The sequence below is a fragment of the Thamnophis elegans genome, chromosome 2 (genome assembly GCF_009769535.1).
Source record: "Thamnophis elegans isolate rThaEle1 chromosome 2, rThaEle1.pri, whole genome shotgun sequence".
In the NCBI taxonomy this organism is placed as follows: domain Eukaryota; kingdom Metazoa; phylum Chordata; class Lepidosauria; order Squamata; family Colubridae; genus Thamnophis; species Thamnophis elegans.
This window is the reverse complement of record NC_045542.1, coordinates 73,690,464-73,712,727: the sequence shown is the minus strand read 5'-3', so window position 1 is coordinate 73,712,727 and position 22,264 is coordinate 73,690,464. Positions and strand designations below refer to the sequence as shown.

General features: G+C 35.3%; 1 protein-coding gene across 2 annotated transcripts in view; it reads left to right on the top strand.

Moving 5' to 3' along the window:
* Positions 1-15,143, top strand: part of LCP2 (lymphocyte cytosolic protein 2) — a 45,459-nt gene extending 30,316 nt beyond the window's left edge. The window contains exons 11-21 of one of the 2 annotated variants that reach the window (XM_032212099.1): positions 823-845; positions 941-960; positions 1,059-1,163; positions 1,472-1,502; positions 3,624-3,636; positions 4,798-4,921; positions 8,528-8,568; positions 9,543-9,664; positions 12,953-13,015; positions 13,632-13,787; positions 14,116-15,143. In XM_032212099.1, the coding sequence (XP_032067990.1) occupies positions 823-845; positions 941-960; positions 1,059-1,163; positions 1,472-1,502; positions 3,624-3,636; positions 4,798-4,921; positions 8,528-8,568; positions 9,543-9,664; positions 12,953-13,015; positions 13,632-13,787; positions 14,116-14,238 (821 nt within the window). In that variant the 3' untranslated portion in view covers positions 14,239-15,143. The remainder of the gene's footprint in view (positions 1-822; positions 846-940; positions 961-1,058; positions 1,164-1,471; positions 1,503-3,623; positions 3,637-4,797; positions 4,922-8,527; positions 8,569-9,542; positions 9,665-12,952; positions 13,016-13,631; positions 13,788-14,115) is intronic. The other variant, XM_032212100.1, reaches the window with a different exon arrangement.
* Positions 15,144-22,264: the final 7,121 nt, after the last annotated feature.

Below are 22,264 nucleotides of genomic sequence, written 5' to 3'. Positions count from 1 at the left end.
GTGCAGGGTGGCAGTCCCATTCACAAAAAAAATAAAATGTGAACAGGGATGTCAAAGATTTCAGAAACAGTAGACTACACTAAAGGTTCAATTCTCAATGCTGTGCCCTTGAGTTATCCTGATTTCAAGTCCACCATTCAATTGTTGCTTACAGCAAGAAATTCCTTTAAGAGATTTTCTTTTTAAGGCCTAGTTAGGAATGCAACATGCAAGTTGTCCACAGAGCAAGATGGGAGTGCTCTACAGCTAAGTAAAGCACCAGTGCAGGTACTCCTCAACTTACAACAGTTCAAAGTTACAACAGCATTGAAAAAAGGGACTTATGGCCATTTTTCATATTTATGACCATTGCAGAATCCCCATGGTCATGTGATCAAAATTTGGATGTTTGGGAACTGACTCATGTTTATGACGGTTGCAGTGCCTCGGGGTTGTGTGATCTCTGTTTGCGACCTTATGATAAGCAAAGTCAATTGGGAAACTGAATTCACTTAACGACTGTGTTACTAATTTAACAACAGCAGTGGCAAATGTGGCAAAAAAAAGTCATAAAATGAGGCAAAATTCACAACAAATTTCTCACTTAGCCACATAAATTTTGGGCTCAGTTTGGTCATAAGTTGAGAGCTACATGTATTTTAACACATTCTATAAGAGATAAAGGCATTATTCGATTTTTGTTTTCTTCACAATGGCATGGTAATATCCTTCAGCTTTCTTTTAAAGTTAATGTAACCTTAGCAGCACTGTCTAGTTTTCTGAGTCCAGTGATGAGTAACTAACTGTTCTTCCCTCTTTTCATTCATTTTTATCTCAATTAAGGCAAACGAGCTTTTCCTGAAATGGTAAGAGATGGCTTTAGTCTATGAATAAATACAATATTTTAGCTTGGTTTTTTTTCCGTTTTTTAAAATATACCCTTGCTTTTCCTTCTTTCCAGGGTCTAACACCAAAGCTCAGGTAACCGTTTAATTTTCTGTAAAGTAAACTATCAGAATTAGCCAAAGAAACACAATATGAAGAAATTGTCTTCCAAATGCTCTCTCCTTCTCTCATAGATCTCTGGCAGATGATTTGGCAAAGATACAGAAGCCTCCTCTGCCACCCACTGAGAGAGTCGAAAAAAACAGCCCTTCCTCTAGAAGAATGCAGCCATTCACAAAGTAATTATATCTGTAAAGCATAAATAATTCAGCATTAGCCTAGACAAGTGCTGTGCGCTGATGGGCTACATCTCTGGAAAACAATTCTAGAATGGAATAGCACAGCACATCATAGCATAGGACTACAAATAAGCAATCAGGAAACAATCAATATCAATATAAATCGTAAGGATACAAGCAATGATGTTACAGTCAGGCAGACATAAGTGGGAGGAGATGGGACTTCTTGTTAGCAAAGTATCTTCTAATGTTCTTTTGAACATGCTCTGAATACCACATTTTGATTATTAATTTTACTTGTTTTCTAGGAGCAATCAAATGCTTGAAAGACAGACAGAAGTAAGTATATCTATATATAATCTCCCTCTTTTTGAAAATATCATTTGTAGCATGTTCTCAATTTAACTTAACTCTTTTTTTTACATTTTCTAATTTGAGTCTCACTAATCCTTGAACTAGTTTATAGGATCTCTTTGCTGCCTTAATATACTACATTTCAATATGGTTAACTTAATGGATAAATGAGCAGTACATTTAACCATCTGGTTTTTTTAACAATACATTTAATACATGTTTCCTACCCAAACAGTGGAAGATTTAAAAACAGAACCTGCCAAAATTACACTGCAAGTGTAGAATAGAATAGAGAGTAGAAGAAGGTGTCCATCTTGAAGATGATAGAAATGTTTTGGCTGAGCTGGTAAACATTAGGCTCCTTCTACATGCAACGGCTAGTCTGACTTGAGATCAACACCAACAATGGGGGAAATGCCTATAATATAATTGCAACCTAAGACAAGTACTGAGTAGACCAGATCAGGAAACCAATTCCCCAGGATACTTTAATGGCTAAAAAAGGAGGATCTTGGAAGTCTCATTGGGCACCTCCTTTCCTCCCTGATCTACATAAGTCAGAGGAGAAATTTCCTGAGATTCCACTTAATACGGGTAGTTCTTGACTTATGACTACAGTGGAGCCCAAAACTGAGTGATACATTTGTTAAGTGAATTTTGCCGCATTTCACGACATTTCTTGCCACAGATGTTAAGTGAATCACCTTAGTTGATAAGTTAGTAACCTGGTTGCTAAGTGAATTTGACTTCCCCTTGGCTTGTCAGAAGATTGCAAAAGGTGACCACGTGACACCCCCCCCCCCCGGGGTGCTGCAAGAGTCATAAGTATGAACCAGTTGCAACCAAGCATCTGAATTTTGAGTGCATAAGATTGTAACTGTGAAAACGGTCATAAGTCACTTTTTTCAATGCTGTTGTAATTTTGAATGGTCACTAAAGGAACTATTGTAAGTCAAGGACTATCTGTACTATCCCTCATCCTGGGATTTAAGGAACATTTCCATCTTTTATGTTTAATCAACAGCTTCTACTGTATTTGCATCAAGGCCCTCTCCCTGGCTCTCTACAAAGAAAAGTCCTGTAAAGAAAGATTTCTGGTGTTTCTTTGAGAGCCTGAAGACAGATGGGTTCCAATTGGCAGGGATTCCAATCTTTCTTCTATTCAGGATTGCCCCTCTGCACTGCAGTCAAGGCTCTATAGCATCTTGGTGATTTTCTCCCAGTTCCTGAGTCCTTTGGGATGACTATGCTGCTACCATGCATAGGAGATACCTGAATTCTCTCCCCCCCCCCCATTATAAGCAGATGTAATGAGGGAAGAGTAATAATGGGAGCAGATGCTTCCATCTGGGCTAGTTGGAGAGAATGGTGATAATTAAATGGGACAATACAGGCCAGTGAAGTGGGTAACAAAGTAGTGTAGAAATGCTTCAGAACATATTGGGGCAAAGCTGGTGTCTGTTTGGAAGTATCTTCCCTTCTATTGCTAGATAAATAGTATCTAGGCAGAATAACTTTGGGTCGCTGTGCTTGTTCATTCTCCAGTTACCCTTTGAAAACAATGATGTCCCAATCAATTTGATACCAAAAGCGTTTGAAAAAGAGGAAGACTGATCTTAAATATCCATTCTTTCTCAGTCCCTAAATAGAACGTTTCAAAAATCACCTTTAGCAAAACCTAGACCTAGAACTACGCTTAATTAAACTACTGTATGTAGTTTTAATTATAGAAGTGATAATTTATTGGATTAATGTCTCAATTCTGGCAAATTGTTGGTTTTTATGACAATTATTGAGGGAGGGAGGGAGGGAGGGAGGGAGGGAGGGAGAAAGGAAGAAAGGGAGGAATTAGGGAGGGAGGGAGAGAAGGAAGGAGAAACATAGGATACTACTTTAAAAGATTCATTTCGTTTTCTAAGATAATTCCTATTATGTCATTCATATGTATGCATCTATGGATGGATATGCACATACATATGCCTATGATACATTATTTTGATTTCTATAAGTTTTGTACAGATTATGTTGATATTATAAATAAACCAATTCAGTTAATCAATAAAGAACTGGCAACACTAATATTGATTTATGTTATATTTCTTTCAGATGGAATCTGACAGTACGTAATGTTTTATATTTACTTTACTATTGTCATACCCAATGAATCTGTTTTCTGTTAAATATTAGCAGTAAAGAACGAGACCAAACACTTTTCAAGAAAGAAAAGAGCTCTGGAGAAGGAATTGAAAAAACCTTCCATGGGAAATAAGCAATTTGCACTGAACCACTTACAAGATTATGCCACTAATGTACATTGCTAACATTTGTGTATGTTAGGATTGCTATCAAACTACACTTGATATGAAATTAGTGAGCAAATTTTGAGCCAGTGGTGGCCATGCAATATGGATTCAGCTTATTAGAAGTCTTATTAGATGTTCATATGGAAAGCATGAATAGGACTTACAGCCTTTGCATAATTATTTTGCTACAGCATATAATATAGCTCATATGAATGCATTAAGAATATACAAAGAGTCTTCCTGGGTAAGGGCAAACCCAGCTTAGTTCAGCATTTTGTTTTTCATAATACTAAACCTGATGCCTTTAGGTTGCTCAACAGCAGATGGATATATTCCTCAGTCATACCATTGCTCCCATGCAAATTCTATTTGGATGCAGGCTTCCCTAAGTGAGAATTAATCTTGAACCTTCCTAGACCAATAGCTCCTAATAAGCCTGTCCTCCACCATTTTTCCAATTTCTTTTTAAGACGATTGAAGAAGGTGATTAGTATATTTGTGGTTATTTTTATCACAAGTTAATTGTGCATGATGTGAAGAAGTATTTCATTTTGTGTGTTTTAAATCATCTTCCAATCAGCTCTACTCTATGGGTTTTTGACAAATGTTTGGAGGTAGTGACAAAACCTCCCTATTCATGTTCTTTATGCTATTTACATCCCTAACTCATGTCTTCTCTCAGTTGCCTATTTTCCAAGCTAAAAAGTCTCACATGTTGTAGCCTTTTCTTGTAGAGGAGGTCTTTGAGCCCTCAGATAATTTTGTTGCCCTTCTGAGTAGCTAAAGATGGCTACTAGACTGCCAGGCCCATAACCAATATTCTAAGTGAAGATGTACCATAGATTTGATAAGAATGTTATAGTGTTAGCATTTTTATTTTCAATCCCCTTTCCTAGTGATCCTTAGCATGAAATTGGCCTTTTTCACAGCCAGTGAAATCTTTTTTGTCAATGGTTTGTTTTTGCTCTTCTCTCTAGATATTCCCCAAAGGCCAGTTCCACAGCCATCACCTCAGCCCTTCAACACCTTTCCTTCCAGAACTACTAAGTCGAATTTAATTCCTTTACCACCCAAAATGAAGACTGATCTACACGCAGAAAGGTTGGTTGAATGAACTTTGAGTCAACCTAAAGTACACAATTCACTTATGCTGCAATTATTATTCATCATTTAATTCTATGAATAATATTCTTTTAATAATGATGTAGTATGCTAGTACTCTAGATTACTATCCATTTTAATAGTTAAGAAGTCTGAAACAAGAAACTTTCATAATAATATATTTAATATTTTTAATCTAAAGATATTCCACTGCAATGGAAATCCCACAGGCAAATAGCAAAAGTTATAATAATTTATTATTTGTTTATAAAACTAACAAGCAAATTAAAATGTTTTAGCATTGGTCTGAGACTGCCAATTATTCCTTGTTTCTGTAAAGAACACAGAGAAAGAATGGAATAGCAACAGGAAAGGAAGATACAGCCTCCTTCCATATTCTTTATAGAAAGGGTTTGATGCTTCTTTTAGCCACAGATCTACTTTACTTCTCATATTAAAAGCTTCAAAGCACATTTGAAAGGTGACCAATGGAAGTATAATTTTAATATTTATTCACACTATAAAATTTCACTCTGGAACAAAATCCATTTGAAAATAGTGGCTATACTCTTATTTTGAAAATCAAGAGTACCATCTGCCCCAGTAAAATGGTGAGCCCATCTCTGCCTAAGAACATAGCAATGGTTCCCCTTCATTCCTTTCTTAAGAAACCAATGTTGGACCCAATCTTTGAACCAGAAATTGGGCAATTTTGTTCTTCTCACCAAGCTGCCCATTTTAAGAAAAGACATTCAGAAGTTGATCATAACACAGCTTAAAAGAGCCCAGAATACATCTGGATTTATTTCAGTTGGATTACATATTTAGCTATAGTATTGAAGCAGATGTTATTGCATTTATGGATGATCTCTACTGACAACAGGATGGTTCTTCGTGAGCTTTCAATGACTTTTGATACTATCAATCATGATATATTTCTGGGTGGGCTAAGCGGGTTGGGATTGGGGACACAATGTTGTGGCGATTCTCCTTTTCAGGTCATTTCACTCAATGTTGTTGGAGTGGAAAGGTTTTATACTGTGCCTGACTTTGCACAGATCCTTAGGAAATTGGATAAATTTTTAAAAAGTTTAACCAACTGTTTGTCAATCATGTCACTAAATTAATTCAGTTATTATAAAAGAAATGTCTATTACCTAAAACTGAAATGGTAATGTATCCCATTAAAACATCTCTTGTCTTTCTTTCTTTTTGTTATTTTTTGTTACTTTTTGAATAGACACAAACAAACAAGACACAACAAACACTATAAAAACATATTCCATTACACATTATAAAAAGTGTGTCAATTGGTTACAAAGAACTTTTGTGCATCCCTTCCACAGTCATCACCTATAATCCATATCAAATTATATTTTACATCAAATATATTTATATATATTACTATCATTATATCTCATCCTTCATATGACTATAGTTGTTTTAACATCCCTTTATAACAAATATTCCAAAATTCAAAGCAAAACCACATAATGGCATTCCATTGTCTATTTTCAATATCATCCAACAACATTCTATCTTTGTGAAACGTTCTAAATAAAAATTAATTATGTTTGATAACAAAGTTTCTAAACCTCCTTTCTTAATCACTGTTTACAATTTATATCCAATTTCAATATTATAGGCTTTCATACATAACAAAATTTCTAAACTTCCTTTCTTGGTCATCATTTAAAAATTTATACCAAATTTTCTCTTGTCAAACCAATACATATGTATACATTATATCATTATCAATTATCTATCTAGCTATATCCATTATCACTTCATTTTTAACATAATGCTCTAATTTTAACTATTTAGCTAGTATTTTGTTAATATTTTCATGTCTCAACCTGTGTCTTTCCAATAGTAGTACAGTCTTATTTCTTTTGTCTTATGTGGGATTAATCTTCTGGTTATATCCTTAATCAACTTTATGTGGACTTCTCGTTGCACCTTGTTGCTTGTTGCATGTCTTATAAATTCTCGAAACCCTCTATCAGCTTCTTTAATCAGTTTATCTTTGGTTATCAGTAGTGCTTTTGTCAAAGTTCCCCTCCTTAAATCCATAAATTCTTTCCTTTTTTCTCCTTCTATACCTTGAAATCTGGGGTAGAGCTCCTTTCCATCTCTCTTCCCTTTCCATGTTCTATTCTATCCATTTCCAACCACGCACAGATTACTGTCAATATCCACAATTATCTTGCCTCTTTGTTCATTTTTCCCTTGGGTTTTTAAGACTCTAACCTCCACTTTTTCCATTAGCTGGCTATCTTCAATTTCATCAAATTTTGCTATATTACCATCTATATTTTCCAATTTCTTCTCAATTCTCTCTGATGTTTCTAATAATTTTTGAATTTCAAACATAATCTGTTGTAATGTATGGTTTCTTCTTGGTATTGTGCCATTGTCCAGTTTATAAACACTGCCACTCTAGTTGGAAAACAAAGCTTTGTTTTTCTCTTCTCTCTCACTGCCAAAGAGACATCCAAAGGGCACCTGCATAAACAACCCATCTTATCTCTTTGCAAGCTAAAACCTTTGAAGTGCAAGGTCAAAATGATCAAAGAAAAGAGAGAGAGAAATATTTCCAGAACTCAGCCTCCAACCTCCAAGCGGCAGTGTAACTCCTTTTCCTTCTGATGTTACTGCTCTCTTTATATTCCTTTCATATCCTCTTCATATTCCATGCTTAAAAGAAACAAAGCTCTTAAATAGAACAAAACAAAAAAACCCCATCCAAGCCAGTATTGTGAAAATTTTAAAAAAAAGATTTAATCCATAGGTTAAAAAAAAAGTACAAGAAGAAAAGCCAATACTTTTACTTTAAAAAGTAGGAAGTGTTTGCAAAACTTCCATCCATAGAAGATAATTTTTAAAAAAAGGATAACACACAGTCCAAAATAGCTTAAATTCGCCGCTTCTTTTCTTTTCTTTTCTTTACAAGTTTGATTTGGTTTTAATCTTTTTTGGGCAGTCTCTTTTGTAAAAAATAAATTTTCCACACACGATGGACACACTTTTTCTTTCCGCTTTCCTCTGGTTGCGGAGCTGTTCCGACTTCAGAGGTTTGGGGCTGTACTTCTATCACCGGCTAGAAGAGATTCTCTTGGATCAATCAGGGACTTTGCGATGTCCCTGAGATCAGCAAGACGTACTCTTCCTGTCACCATCTTTTCGGGATGGTTTAGCTCCAGATGGACCAATCAGCGGTAAAAGTATTGGCTGCGATCTCGGAGCTCCGAGATCACATGTCCGTATCGTTGCAATGTCAGCTCCTTTCTCCATCTCTTGTCTTTCTGACATGATCCAGCTGTGTCTAAAGCTCCTAAGGTACTATTAGCATTAGAATTTGCCTTACATTACTCTAAAACTACATTTTTTAAATAGAGGTATTGTAAATAGTCGTTGCTTGCAAGAATTCTAGAATAAAGGATTTCAATAAAGGCAATTTCTGGTTTACATATAATGAAGATTGTAAAAAAAGAGACAGCAAAACTTAACTTCTTGATAACGCTACTGTTCACATAGCTGTAGATTAAGAGGGTACTATATCAGAATTCATCGGTTTATCCTAATCAGTCTTTGTTTTCATTATAGCATTCCCTCAAGTGCATCATTACCACCACGTCTTCTGCCAAGTATGTATTTTAGAACTATTTTATGAATGTTGAGCTTGCATTTTGAGATAATCTACAGATACTGAAATCTAGTATTTCATTAAATCTTATCACTTGGCGAACCATAAAATATTTGTATTAATACAAATGTATAAAGCATCAATGATCTCTGTGTCACAACAAAGGAATAAGACAAATAAAGACATGAAATTGAAAGAGAAATGTAAAATTTACCCAACAACTTTCACTATTCTTTTTTGTAGTTTCCCATACTTGCCAATCAGGCACAACTTCATGTATTGCCTTTTGTTCTAGATTTGTAGAAAAAAAATCTAGATTTGTTTGTAGATTTGTAATTATATCTAGTGATATAATGTCAAAGAGATGGGGATACATATAACACGAATATGTATATATGTACATATACATACATGACAATAAATATGGGTATTAAATATATGAGAAATTAAGGTGACCCTTTAAAATATGGGGGGGGGGGATTTTACATATATAAAGAGTGATGAATCATAATGTAGAGTAATATAAATAAGGAGATGCACATGTACCAGTGGAAGCCAAGATCAACAAATAATCTATCCTGTACTATATAACTAGTTAGCACTGTACATGATTTATCGCAGATCATTACCTACTATCTTTGCTGCCTCCACTCTGCTAGCACCAGATAGAGGAGTAACATCTGTAAATACATTACAGTGAAAGAGAATATCTGTGGTGGATTTTACAATTGGAAAATTTGGGGATTTTTTCCATCTCTAGAAAGCTATCAATGTATTTGTGAGTAAAAGTTTGTGGGTGATGTAGTCTGCTTTTAATCAGTTTGTATACTGGATTTACAGCAAAACAGCATTAATCTAAATCTTGGTGTCAATATAAAGTACATCTGGTTCATTCAAAATAGATTCCTTAACTATATTTCACTGTGAATTCAGTGAACTAACTTTAATTTCTAAACACATTTAATGTTTCTGAAGGTCATATCTCCAGAACCTTTTCCAAAACCGCAGCAGATGGCAGACCACCATTACCAATTCCCAATAAACCAAATGCAGAATTTCCTAAAGCTGATAATGAAAGAGTGGAACAAAGTCATAAGGTATACAAAAGTTAAATACTGGAACATGTAAGTGATTTATTCAATAGAATCTCAGACCCAGCTGATACATATGAAATCAAGGGAGCAATCTATGGACATAAGATGTTATGTAAGGTAAGTTGAGGTCAATGAAAATTGAAGTCAACAATAAAGACCAGCAGGAAGGTATCTGCTTTTATTATTTAAATAAAATAAAAAGATGAAAACTTGTGAAGAAACTTGTCATATGATCTCCTCTACATAAAGCAGAAGCTTTTTAATAATATCTGTGGCCTGCAGAAGTGGGAACTAGATCTGTAAGAGAGCCCTATTTAAGCCACACGTCAAAATATGCCTTCTCCCAAAAGCACATTCCCATCGATTCACATATTCACTATCGTGATTGGTAGATAGGTTCTTACTCCAGAAGCAAACACACCAGATTTAACTTATCATTTTTATCAACATTGCCTTGCTCACTTGAAATCAGGATACCATCATTGATTGGGGGTGAGGTGGGGACTAAAACACAGGCAAAGGGAATCAGCAATGGAGGAAAGAAATTCCATGTTGGTATAGAATTATAGCAATCCAAAAATAACTGAATATTTTAATTTAGTAATTAGCTAACAGATTTGATAAACTTCAAGTAGTCACTGGTATTAGAAAAGGAGAAAAGCTAATACAGTTAAGAATGATTTGACCCTGTCTAATCGTGACAAAGAAATTTGGACTGCACAAGAGAATACACAATCCAAACTCAGGCCAAACTAAGATCCCTCTTGGTTTAAACTACAAGTTTTTAAACATAGATTTTCCCCACTGTTTCTACTGCTTATTTCATTCTTTGCTTTTATGAACACTATAATATTACCATATTTTTCGGAGTATAAGACATACCATTATTTTGAAGAAGTAATTTTTTAAAAAAAAGTTTTTGTACTCTGCAGGCCTTCCAAATCTTCTGCAGGCCTCTCCCCCCCCCCCAAAAAAAGGTGGGGCATGCAGAGCTTTGGGGGGCTCTTAGAGTGCTCCTGGAGGCTAGGGGGGGGACAAAAATGAGCAAAAAACAGCCATTTTTTCACAAAAATGGGCCATTTTTTGCAAAACAAAATGGCATGCAGAGGCTTTGGGAGGTTTGTAGAGTGCTCCTGGGGCTTGGGGGGCAAAAATGGCCCATTTTGTGCTGTTTTTTGCTCTCCCCATCCTTCAGGAGCAGTTTGCAAACCTGCCAAACCGTCTGCACGTCCATTTTTGCAAAGGGGGTGGGGTTTTGGTAGGCCAAAAGTGCTGTATTCAGTGTATAAGACGCACCAAGATTTTCACCCTCTTTTTTGAGGGAAAAAGGTGCATCTTATACTCCAAAAAATACTGTACTTTACAAAGGAGAAGTATTATAAATTATAAATTGTATTATATACAGATAGTTCTCAACTTACTACCACAATTGAGCCCAGAATTTATATTGCTTAGTGAAACATTTCTTAAGTGAGTTTTGCCACATTTTACAACTTTTCTTGGTACAGTTGTTAAGTGAATCACTGCGTTTATTAAGTTAGTAACACGGTTATTAAGTGAATCTGGCTTCCCCATTGACTTTGCTTGTCAGAAGGTTGAAAAAGGGGACCCCGAAATACTGCAATCTTCATAAATATGAACCAGTTGCAAAGCATCCAAATTTTGATCTTGTAACCACTGGGATGCTGCAATTGTTGTTAGGTGTGAAAAAAACATGTCCCTTTTTTCAGTGATGTTGTTTGAATGGTCACTAAATGAATTGTTGTAAGTCGAGGACTACTTGTATTACAAAGAAAATGTGCAGAACATCTGTATAGACCCTCACGCAAGGACTTAAGACAAAGCAAAGCAAAAACAAATGTCTGGCAAAAGCTGGGAAATATGGGAATTGTTGACTAAACTACATACAGGTACAAGAAGATTCAGAGATACTCTGAACAAATGGGGCCCTTGCAATTTTGATGACAGACAGATAACAACACATATGTTTATCTGTGCTTTGTTTCCTGATTAGTGTACACTTGAGGATCTCATGGCACTGTAATGTAATTAATGTTGCTAGTTTCTAGGCAAGATCTGTTTAACTTGTACATATTTTAATCTTGCATTTTATATTTTAAACGTTATGCTGTGTAGCATAACTTATTTTAATCACGATGCTTCTGTCATGGGGTGGGTTTCTGCCAGTTCTAACATCTTCTATAGAAGAGGTTCCACAAATCTACAGTGCCGTTTAGAACCGGTTCCAGCTCCCTCCCCCCGCCTGTCCGCACATCATCAAGATGAAGAGCGAGAGAGGAATTCTGGGAGTTGAAGTCCACAAGTCTTAAAGCTGTCAAGTTTGAACACCTGTGGGTTTTTTTCTGAAAGTTTAGGGGTGCAAGGGTCTTGTAACGTGACAGCTTTAAGACTTGCACATTTCAATGCCAAAGGTCCTGAGCCAACATGACTGGAGGAGGAATTCTGGGAGTTGAAGTCGACAAGTCTTAAAGCTGTCAAGTTTGAACACCCCTGGGTTTTTTTTTTCTAAAGGGGTGCAAGGGTCTTGTAGCTTGATAGCTTTAAGACTTGCGTGCCTCAAATGCCAGAGTTTCTGAGTCAACATTTTGGTTGCTAAGCAAGAGCGCTGTTAAGTGAGTTTCACCACATTTTATAAGTTGGCCACGCCCACCCAGTCACATGGCCGGCAAGCCACTCCCATCCGGTCACATGGCCAGCAAGTCACTCCCACAAAGCAGGCCACACCTACAGAAGAGGTTCTAAAGAACTTTGAAACCCACCACTGTTCTGCCATGAAGAAAGAAAGCAAAGAAAAAATGTAGCAGTGAGAGGAGAGAAGGTAAAGGAAATACATCTGGGTATGGTGAAAAGTTCCAAATACTAGCTGGTAATTCTATCTTAAGACAGAATTTGGACAATTGCATAGAAGTATTATTAAGTAAATACATGGCAGGTGCAACATATTTTAGAATGGCATCCAAAAGCCATGAAGAATAAACAAAACTTTTTAAAGAAGTTGTAATATAATTTGTTTATTTACATTAAACATATATATATATATATATATATATATATATATATATATATATATATATATATATATATATATATATATATATATATATATATTTAGCAACATAAGCAAAAATCAACTCCTAGCAGTTGAATACTTTCGGGGCTTTAAATGATTTATATCCTTTCCTAAATACATTTCAAAATTCCACCTGCATGTTTGTGATAATAAACATTTTTTTTTCATTTCTTTTTTCATTTGGCTGTCAACAAAATCAGAAGTGGTATGCTGCTGATATCACCCGGTCAGATGCAGAAGTTGCACTTAGAAATATAAACCAGGTAAAGATTTCAATGATTATTGTCTGTATGGATCAGTATTTTTCAACCTCAGCAAATTTAAGAGGTGTGGGTTTCATGCCGGTGGGGCATTCTTGGAGCTGAAATCCACACATCTTAAAAGTTGTTGAGTTCGAGAAACTGTAGTACTGAGATGGCGAAACTATGGCATGTGTGCCCAAAGTGGCACGCATAGCTATGTCACCTGGCACGCGTCACGTTGCCCTTCCTCTTCTGGGTTTTTGGCGTGCCAATCAGCTGGCCTTCGTGCATGCAGCAATGTTGGAAACTGAAAGAGCTGGTCTTCCATTTTCTAGCGTGAGCATGCACGCCGGACAGCTGATTTTCGCATGCACATGCATGCCAGTAACTGGAAGAGTAGCTTGCCAGAGGTTCATTTTCCGACGAGCGTACATGTGCACGTGCTCCCTTTTCGGCACTCAGTGCAGAAAAGGTTCTCCATCACTGCTCTAGTACACACACACACACACACACACACACGAACATTGCTAAATGCTTTAAAATACAATCAAAATTTACCTCAGTTATTTATGTATTTTTGATTCATAAAGCTGTTGCGATCTTTTCTCAAAAACGTTTTAATGTGTTACTTTTTTAGGATGGTTCATTTTTAATAAGAGACAGTTCCAAAAAATCAGTTGCGCAGCCGTATGTTCTAATGGTGCTTTACCACAACAAAGTTTACAATATCCAGATACGTTATCAGCAAGAGAGTCAGGTCTACTTCTTGGGAACCAGCTTGAAAGGAAACGAGGTATGCTGTGGCATCATTCTCTTAACTCCATAACCTTTCCACTCTGAAAAATTATTAAATGTAAGACTTTCTAAGTCAGTCAAATTGCTCCCTTCCTCAGATGTTCTACAAAATCTGTATATATTAACTGAGCAAAATCAAATCTATAAAAACGATGATGTGATCCATTCAAGGATATCCAAATCTTGGCCATTGAATGGGCCAGGTCTCTCCACGTCTTCTATAAAAATATTAGTAACTAAATAAAGATCCATTGATCTGTCCTCAACTAAATAGTTCTATAAAATATGAATATGAATATAAAAAAGGTATTTTGCAAATCACACAGGACTTCACGTCGGTGACTGACATTGTTGATTACTTCAAACGAATGCCCCTTCTGTTGATTGATGGAAAAGACCGATGTTCAAAGAAGCAATGTGTGTTAACATATGCAGCTGGAAATCTTTAGAAGAGAAAATGCATGAAGATCAAGTTCAAGCTCAACTTTGTCTTTTCAAGTTAGAGGAGTAACTGATTTGTGTTGGATGAACTCTAAATTCATAGAGTTATCATTTTGTATTGGATGAACTGAGATAATTTTTTTATCTGTTTTTTCATATTATGCCATGAAGGTTGTTAATATATTATCTCTCCCTCCCACCCACCCCGTTGGTATGAAAGCCGTTAAGCACGTCATTTTTCACTGAAAAAATTGTATGTGTGATATCCATTGATTAAAATATACTCTTATTATTACTGGATTTTTTTTTTCAGGATGAAGAAGTCTTCTAAACAATAGTTCTATATACATTTTCCATATAAAGGTTTAGTAACAGATACATTCAAGAATAGCTTAACAGATATTTCCTGATTTTATCAAACCCAGCATGCCTGCTAATGTTTGTTCTTAGTGAAAACATCAGTTTATTGAGTTCCATCTATGATGGCACTGGTTAATTGTGATCATTAAGAGTCAAAGGATTTTTGTGTGTGTGGTCATTTTTCTACTTAAATATTTGTTAAAGAACTGATTGCTTCTCTTGCAGTCTTTATTTGTATCTTTCCAACAAAGCTATTGAATATTACGACTTCTCATAATACAAATGTTTCTATTTTTTTATTGTTCTTCGAACTATAAATGGAAATTAATTTCTGTACCAGTTCATGGGTTTCATTCAAACTGAGTATAGGAAACCCTACACCTAATGGCATAGGGTTTCCTGCAAGAGCAGGGGATTGGACTAGAAGACCTCAAGATCACTTCCAACTCTTTCAGTCTGTTATTATCATGATCTAAATTACCTTTAATTTTAGATAATTGCCAGTCTGACCTACTAAGAAGTATATTTTTTATTAAACTGTCATTGCAATTTGTCTGGATTGTATTTTTTGGTCATTAATATATTATATCTTGGTGCCCAAGTTAAACTGAAGAGCCGGTCTTATTTTTTATATTATTAAAGAAGTTGAAATGACACCAAGTACTTAATGTGGACATTTCATAATGTATCTTACAAAATGCAAAGATGATGGAGTGGGTAGAATCCATCAATTTCTTGACAAAAAATATTTTAGTGACTTAAATTATTTAGTTAACAACCATTCAATATATTCTTCTTGAACATTGTTTAAACCAAGTTAATGGCCTTTCAGGCTTTCTGAGTAGAGTTCACTTTTTGAGGAATTATATGTCACGCGGGTCAGGATTTTAGAAATGCTTAGGTGGGGCATGCCCCCCCCAAAAAAAGATTGGGAACCATTGATCTAAATGAATAAACTGGAGACAAATGCCTCCAAACGTCGTTAAGATTTTCAGATTAAGATTTTAGATTTAGATTAATTTTAAGATTAAGATTTTTGCAGTGTAAGCTTCTTACTTTATCCAAAATAACAAGAACATTTGAACATCAGAGCAAATCATATAGACTGTGGTGTCAGGAAATTACAAAGAACCACATTCTCTTGATACGACGTTTGGAGGCATTTGTCTCCAGTTTATTCCTTTAGATCAGTGCTTCCCAATATTTTTTTTTTTTGGCCATGCCCCTAAGCATTTCTAAAATCCTGACCCCTATGACATATAATTCTTCAAAAAGTGAACTCTACTCACGCGGAGGAAACCCGAAAGGCCATTAACTTGGTTTAAACAAGGTTCAAATTGCCCCCATTAAAAGTCAAATTGCCTCCCTGTGGGGCATGGGCCCAACGTTGGGAACCACTGATTTAGATGAAATAAGAATTCACTATTAAATGTGATTAAAACGAATTATGTAAGGAAACAAGTCTAAAGCTTTCTATATTAAACAAATCATTATCAAGACCAACCTCATAAAAAGTTATAATTTGGGGGGGAGTAAAAATTGGGGGGGAAGTAAAAATTTCTAAGCACAGGAGTAAAAGAGGGAAGGGGACTCATTAGTGCAAGCCCTCAGTGGTTTGGTCACATTGTCCCAAGCAAGAACTAATCTGATATTTCAGATGAATGGTGAATGAGCCCCTTTCCACCTCAACAGAAAATATTTCGATGAAATTGATGGTATGCTAGTAGTTTGCTCCCCCCCCCCTCCAGTTAAATAATTATGAAACATTTACAACAGTTGCATTTATACAGGTCAATTTTATTTAATACAGAATTGTTTTAACAACTAAACTTTCCAAATTAAGAATATAAAAATCAAAATATTTTATCATTCTTATTGAAACAATATTGAATATTTATTAGAATATTTATCTAAATAAACAAGTACATAGCAAGAAATGCATACTGATGTTTATATTATCTGAAAATAGTCATGGCTTTTATGTTCAGAAAAAAATATTGTGCTACAATATATGCTGAATCTTTTTCACAATACAGAAATATTATCTTAAACAGACGAATCAAGTTTTTTTTTAAAATCTCTTTTTCTCTCTGCTCTTATACAATCCAAACTCACTGCTTTCACATAAAATGTTGGTAAAAAGAATAAGAAAATGCCAAAAGCATTCTATGTGATGCCAGCTTACCGTATATATTAATATTTTACTAGTTCATGCTTAAAAATCTATACTTCTAACTTCTGATACTCAATTATAAACATAGTCACAGAAATATTTTAAAGGACATTATGATAAGATACCATTAAGAAATCAGTAAAGTTCCCTTTTGCTTAACTATTTTAAGTATTGATATGTTAGACAAGAAAACATCTCTCCAGATGCTAGCAAAAAATAATACTCAGTTTTTATTTTTGAACTCTTCTTGACTCTTTTCTTCATTTTCTCTTGAAGTATTTGTTTGAACAGGATGACTAAAGTTCAGAAGAAGATCACAAAGCAGGAGTTCAGTTTTTACTGCAAAGCAACATTTGATTTTGTCTTTAAAAATCTGTACATTGTGTTGTTTCTCTGTATTATCTTATGTGCATTTATTGCTCTAAGGGATAATAATATGACTACTTCCACAATGCAATTTGGATAAAAAGGATGAGAAAGAAAAGCAATCACTTTTAATGTTGTATTGTGATCAGGTATGCATGACAATATTGTATTACATAAGACAATATTATAAAAAACCCGAAAGCAAGAAAAAGAGGGGGAAATCTATTATATAATGTATGCTATTTTTTTACACTTTCCATAGTGTAAAAAATAGCATGAAGAGTAGTCGACACTATCACATTCCAGTTAAACTCTCAATTATTAAACTCCCAACTTTAAAGTTGGGGATCTTTAGGAAATAACTGAAGTGGAAGAGAAAGCTAGAGGGAAATTGTGAAATTGGAAAGAAAGTAGTTCTGAAAAAAAATTCTTGAAATGCAGGTAAGGAGGAATTCTAGGGACATTCCTCTGTTCCTACAAAACATTTAAAAAACAAACAACAAACACCACAATTAAAATGCTTGCTTGTAGTTTCTAGTCATTTTAAGGCCACCTACTGATTTATATAAACTGGGTACAGTATATACAGTATTCTTGATTTCACAATTAAACATTTGTGTTAACATCAATAATGCCATGGTTTATTGCCATTATCATAGGATTTATGTAGAAATTGCTAACACTATGCTGCAAAATGGATTGGAAGGATCCACGTTTGGCAAATCTGAGTTATGCTTTGAAGCAGCTAAAGATAAATTGTAACTAAACAGCCCTCTCCCATTCCTTAATGCTATTATTGCAAGGAGTGTTTGCATTAAGTAATGTTTTCTGCTGTAGTTCTGAAACCACAACCAAAATTCAGTGATTCCAATAGCACGTCCCCCCCTAGATATTGGTAACCTAGATGCACAACTTTGCTCAACCACAGAAGCAATTCAGCAATTTAGTAGCTCCTGGAAAATTGGCATATCTAAGACTAATCTAGAGCCAGAATTCAATCATAAATTGTGTTAAAACTGTTTGTGTGTGTGTGTGTGTGTGTTTGTGGCTGTTCATTAAATAAAAATATTGACTTAGCAAGTTTTAATAGCAGAGTTTCAGCAACAGAACATTTAATTTACAGCTTCTATTCTCTTGCATTATAAAAAATATAATTTTTAAAAAACTACTAGATGTTTAGAGCAGGGTGGGCCAAAGTGGTCAGTATTGACCCAAGACTTGATGGTACTATCTATTATTGTTGTTATTAGTAGTATTACTATTAGTTAAAGTAGCACTTATTAAATTATTTTCATATAATAAATGGTTTAATGAGCTGAAGACTTTTGGGACCCCCAATTTAAAGAAAGAAAAATATTCATATTCATATCATTCTTCATTTCATATCTTTATTCTGACTGTAGCATTAGAAATTACCAATAAGCTTATTCATTTCAGATGACACTTCATCCAAAGTTCTTATTGCATTATCAATAACAAGCAAGTGATCGTTATCATTCATGGACATCTGAAAAGAAAATAGAAATAAAAATCAGAATGAAGTGCAACAGTTTTCTGCAAACTTTTGAAACTCTTTTGGTAACTATAATGGTATAGGAATCAATTCATGTAAAAAGTAAGCTACGAAAGTTTGTGGCAATTTATTTGTACCTCACACACACACAATAAATTGCTAATTAAATGATAGGTGGTTAAATTTGATTCCTGGTTATTTTCTAAGCAACAGAACTTAGTTGCTTAGAATAGTTTACAATTGCCTCTGCTTCTTACGGTTTCCATGAAACTTGATGGGAAAAAGAAGAAATTGACTTCAATGTAGCCAGTTAGTATTAGTAGAGGTCTCTTGATCAAGGATTGTAGAATAATTATACTAATAACAAGATTTTTCAAAGTTTGAAAATCCTTGTCCTACTTAATACTAATAGGTTCAGTACTGTTCAGTTATTTCAAGATTAGTAAAAATTAGCTAACTTCTGCCACCTAGCTTTCAGAGAAAAGATAAATATGAAGAGAGATTTTTATTTACAACTGAAAGCACAGTCATATAAATATTTTATCTGAATATGGCTTAAATCTTCCTTGCTTGACATAATATTCTATTTATGTGAAAATGGGCTGAAAATTTTAATAGTATGTGCAATCACAACTGAGGTAGTTGTGGAGCTGAACGATGAAATACACTGACAGTCTCGATATAAAGCATTCATCATGAAACAGGCAGTTCGTTATCTACTTCTTTTACCATAAATGAAAAAAAATGGTGTCCTATTGTATCTCTCTCTGCCTCTCTCTCTGTAAATTTGTATTACATGTCAAAAACAGCAGCAACTGCTTTTAATTTCCTTAACCACACGGGGGCACTATTGGTATTTTAAGATATTAAAGTATATTCATTCTGTTAGCTTCGTTTTACTGTACTACATCATGGAAATTCAAAATGTAAATACACTTGTTTTATTAAGAGACGAATCATGTGATAAATAGTAAACACCATTGTGCATTTTAACTCACAGAATCTGTTCTTTTGAGTCAGGTTCTGCTTAGAAGAAAAGGCATTTAATTAATTTAATCATTACATAGCTAACCCGCAGGTTTTCTTGTATATGAGTAAGATGTAAACAATAGTGTTAATCTAAAATATACTAGATATGTTACATGATAGAAAAGTAAAGGTACTCCGTTTTTAAGTTATGTATCAGGTTTTACGGATTTCTGTTTGTTTGATGGCAGCTTTAGTTGTGATCTGGGCCACTATCTGCATTGTCCTTTGTGATCTTTTAGATGGAAAATACATATATTTAGAACAAAGTGCCACCCCACTCCAGCCCCCAGCCGAGCATCCTGTTAAATAACTTTTGAGGAACCTGCAGGGAATAGAAATCAAGATAAGAGCTGCGGGTCGAATTTGCTATCTGCAATTCGTTGCTACTATTGAGACAAGCCAGAGATCAGATTGTAGCAGTGGTGGACAACGAAGTTCTTTGTGAAATAAATTCTGAAAGGATGTTTAAGGCTTTTCCATTCCCTCTGGGGAAGCGAGGGCAAATATATCGCCTGTCTAGGTGTATTTTAACCCCTCTTTCTTTGCACACTGAAAAGCGATAGCGAAGAAGAAACGCGGCGATAGAACTCAGCCGCGTTAAATCCTCCGTTAAACGGCTTCTCTTTCTTTTTCTCCCGCTGTTGTTCCAACATTCGGCCACGCGAGGTCGCTCGAAACCAAACGCTTTTTTTTTCCTAAAAAATCGAGCGCGGGAGAAAGAGCGAAAAATCTTTATAAAGAGTGTCCCTAATTATTTCGTTAGACATTAAGCTATTTCCACGAATTGGATTTAAAGCCAAGCGTTATTCCAGCGGAAAAGGAGTTTCCCGGTGCTTTTATGCGGAGCGCACGCTGCGGGCTGCAAGGTCGAAACGACACGTGGCAAAAGGGATCTGCGATGCCTAAAGGGTTGGGGCGTGTAAAACAAACAAGCTTTTAACATATACATTTCGGTAGACTAAGAGCACAGGGGAAAGGCAACGGCCCACCTCGGAGAAAGCGAAGTCGGTGACCCACAACGAGGGGGAAGGAGGAGAGTGGCAGCCGGAAGGGAGATGAGGTGGAGGAAGAATCGCGAAGGGGGGGGGGGGAAGACTACACGAATGGAGGAAGAGAGAGAGAGAGAAATATGTCCCTTCTGCAGGAAGAGAGCAGGAGATAAGTAGCCGTGTGTATTTGCATTTATCTATGGCAACGTTTCTCAACCTCATTTAAAAAAAAATCTGTAAACTTCAACTCCCACAATTCCCTGGCCAGTGGTTCCTGAGCAATTCTGCGAGTCCAAGCATCCGAAACACGGATCAGTGGCAAAATAAGAACTAGAGGCCCATTTAAACCATTATTGAGTCCAGTGAATTTACCACACACTTTCAGCAGTCCCAAAAGTTTCCCCTCATCATGTTGACAGTGGAGATATTCCAGTGGATTCAATCTCAGATGTCTGAAGCCAGGACAAACACTCAAGCACCAGCCACCATTTCCATTCCCTGCCTGGTTTCTGGGGATGTGCAGACCAGCCTTTTTTTGCTAGCATCAGAGCCTATTCCCAAATCCAGAGCCTGAACTGGCTGTTGTTTACAACAAGGGCAGACAAGTTAGGGACTAGTACCAGTGAAGAGGGCATTAGAGGACTAGCATACAATCAAAACAGCCTGCAAACTATTCATGGAGAACACTGAAATTTGAATATTTTAAAATATATATTTTAAAATATATATTGGAATGTGCTGCTTAGATCTCAGACTCCTACCTTCTGCTAATCAGAAAAACAAGTATTTCCAGTACCAAAAATATTTAGTATTTTAATCTATTCCAGTCCCCCTCCTCAGCCCTCCTGCAGTTTACTTTGAGCAAGTAAAACAAAAAAAGGCTTTTTTGTCTTCTCAACTTTCTTGCCTCTATCTTTTTAAACTTCTCATTCTTTTTTCCTACTTCTGCAGATTTTCAGTGGCTTTGATTCCCTTTTTTAAAATTTTCAATAAAAATATGTAATTTTTTTGTTTTACTTCTGTAATAAAAATCAAATTTCTTGAAAAGTTCTGATTTTAACTTGTTGCTTCTGGTTACTCCCAAAACTGTACTCTGTATTCTAGAGTAATTTCATAAATGTCCATTTTTAAAGCTAGTTCAACTTTACTTGCAGTTCATTTCTTTCAGTGGAACTGCATTAAGGTAACAGTTGGGAAAAATGTCTCCAAACATGAACCAGATTTTCATTCCATTCTTTATAATCCAGAAAGTCCCCTACATTCTGAACATCAAAGCAGTTTACAGATCTAAACCAGGGTTCATATGAAAAGTAAGCTTGCTGATATATCCTTCCTGATTTTGAAAAAAAAATGAAATGTGCTATTTTCCTATGTACTCAACATTTGAGATAGAGGAAACTATTGAAAAAAATATTCTTATAGAAAATAAAAATAAAATGCAAACTAAATGAATTCCTCATCTTTCCTAGGCATGGAACAAACTGAGGAGCAGGGCATACAGAAAAGTTTACATTAGAATAATACATATCTGAACTTAATCATTAGAATTTCAAATTTCGGGGAAAAATGAATTACACCTTCAAGCTAGATCAAAACCAATGCTG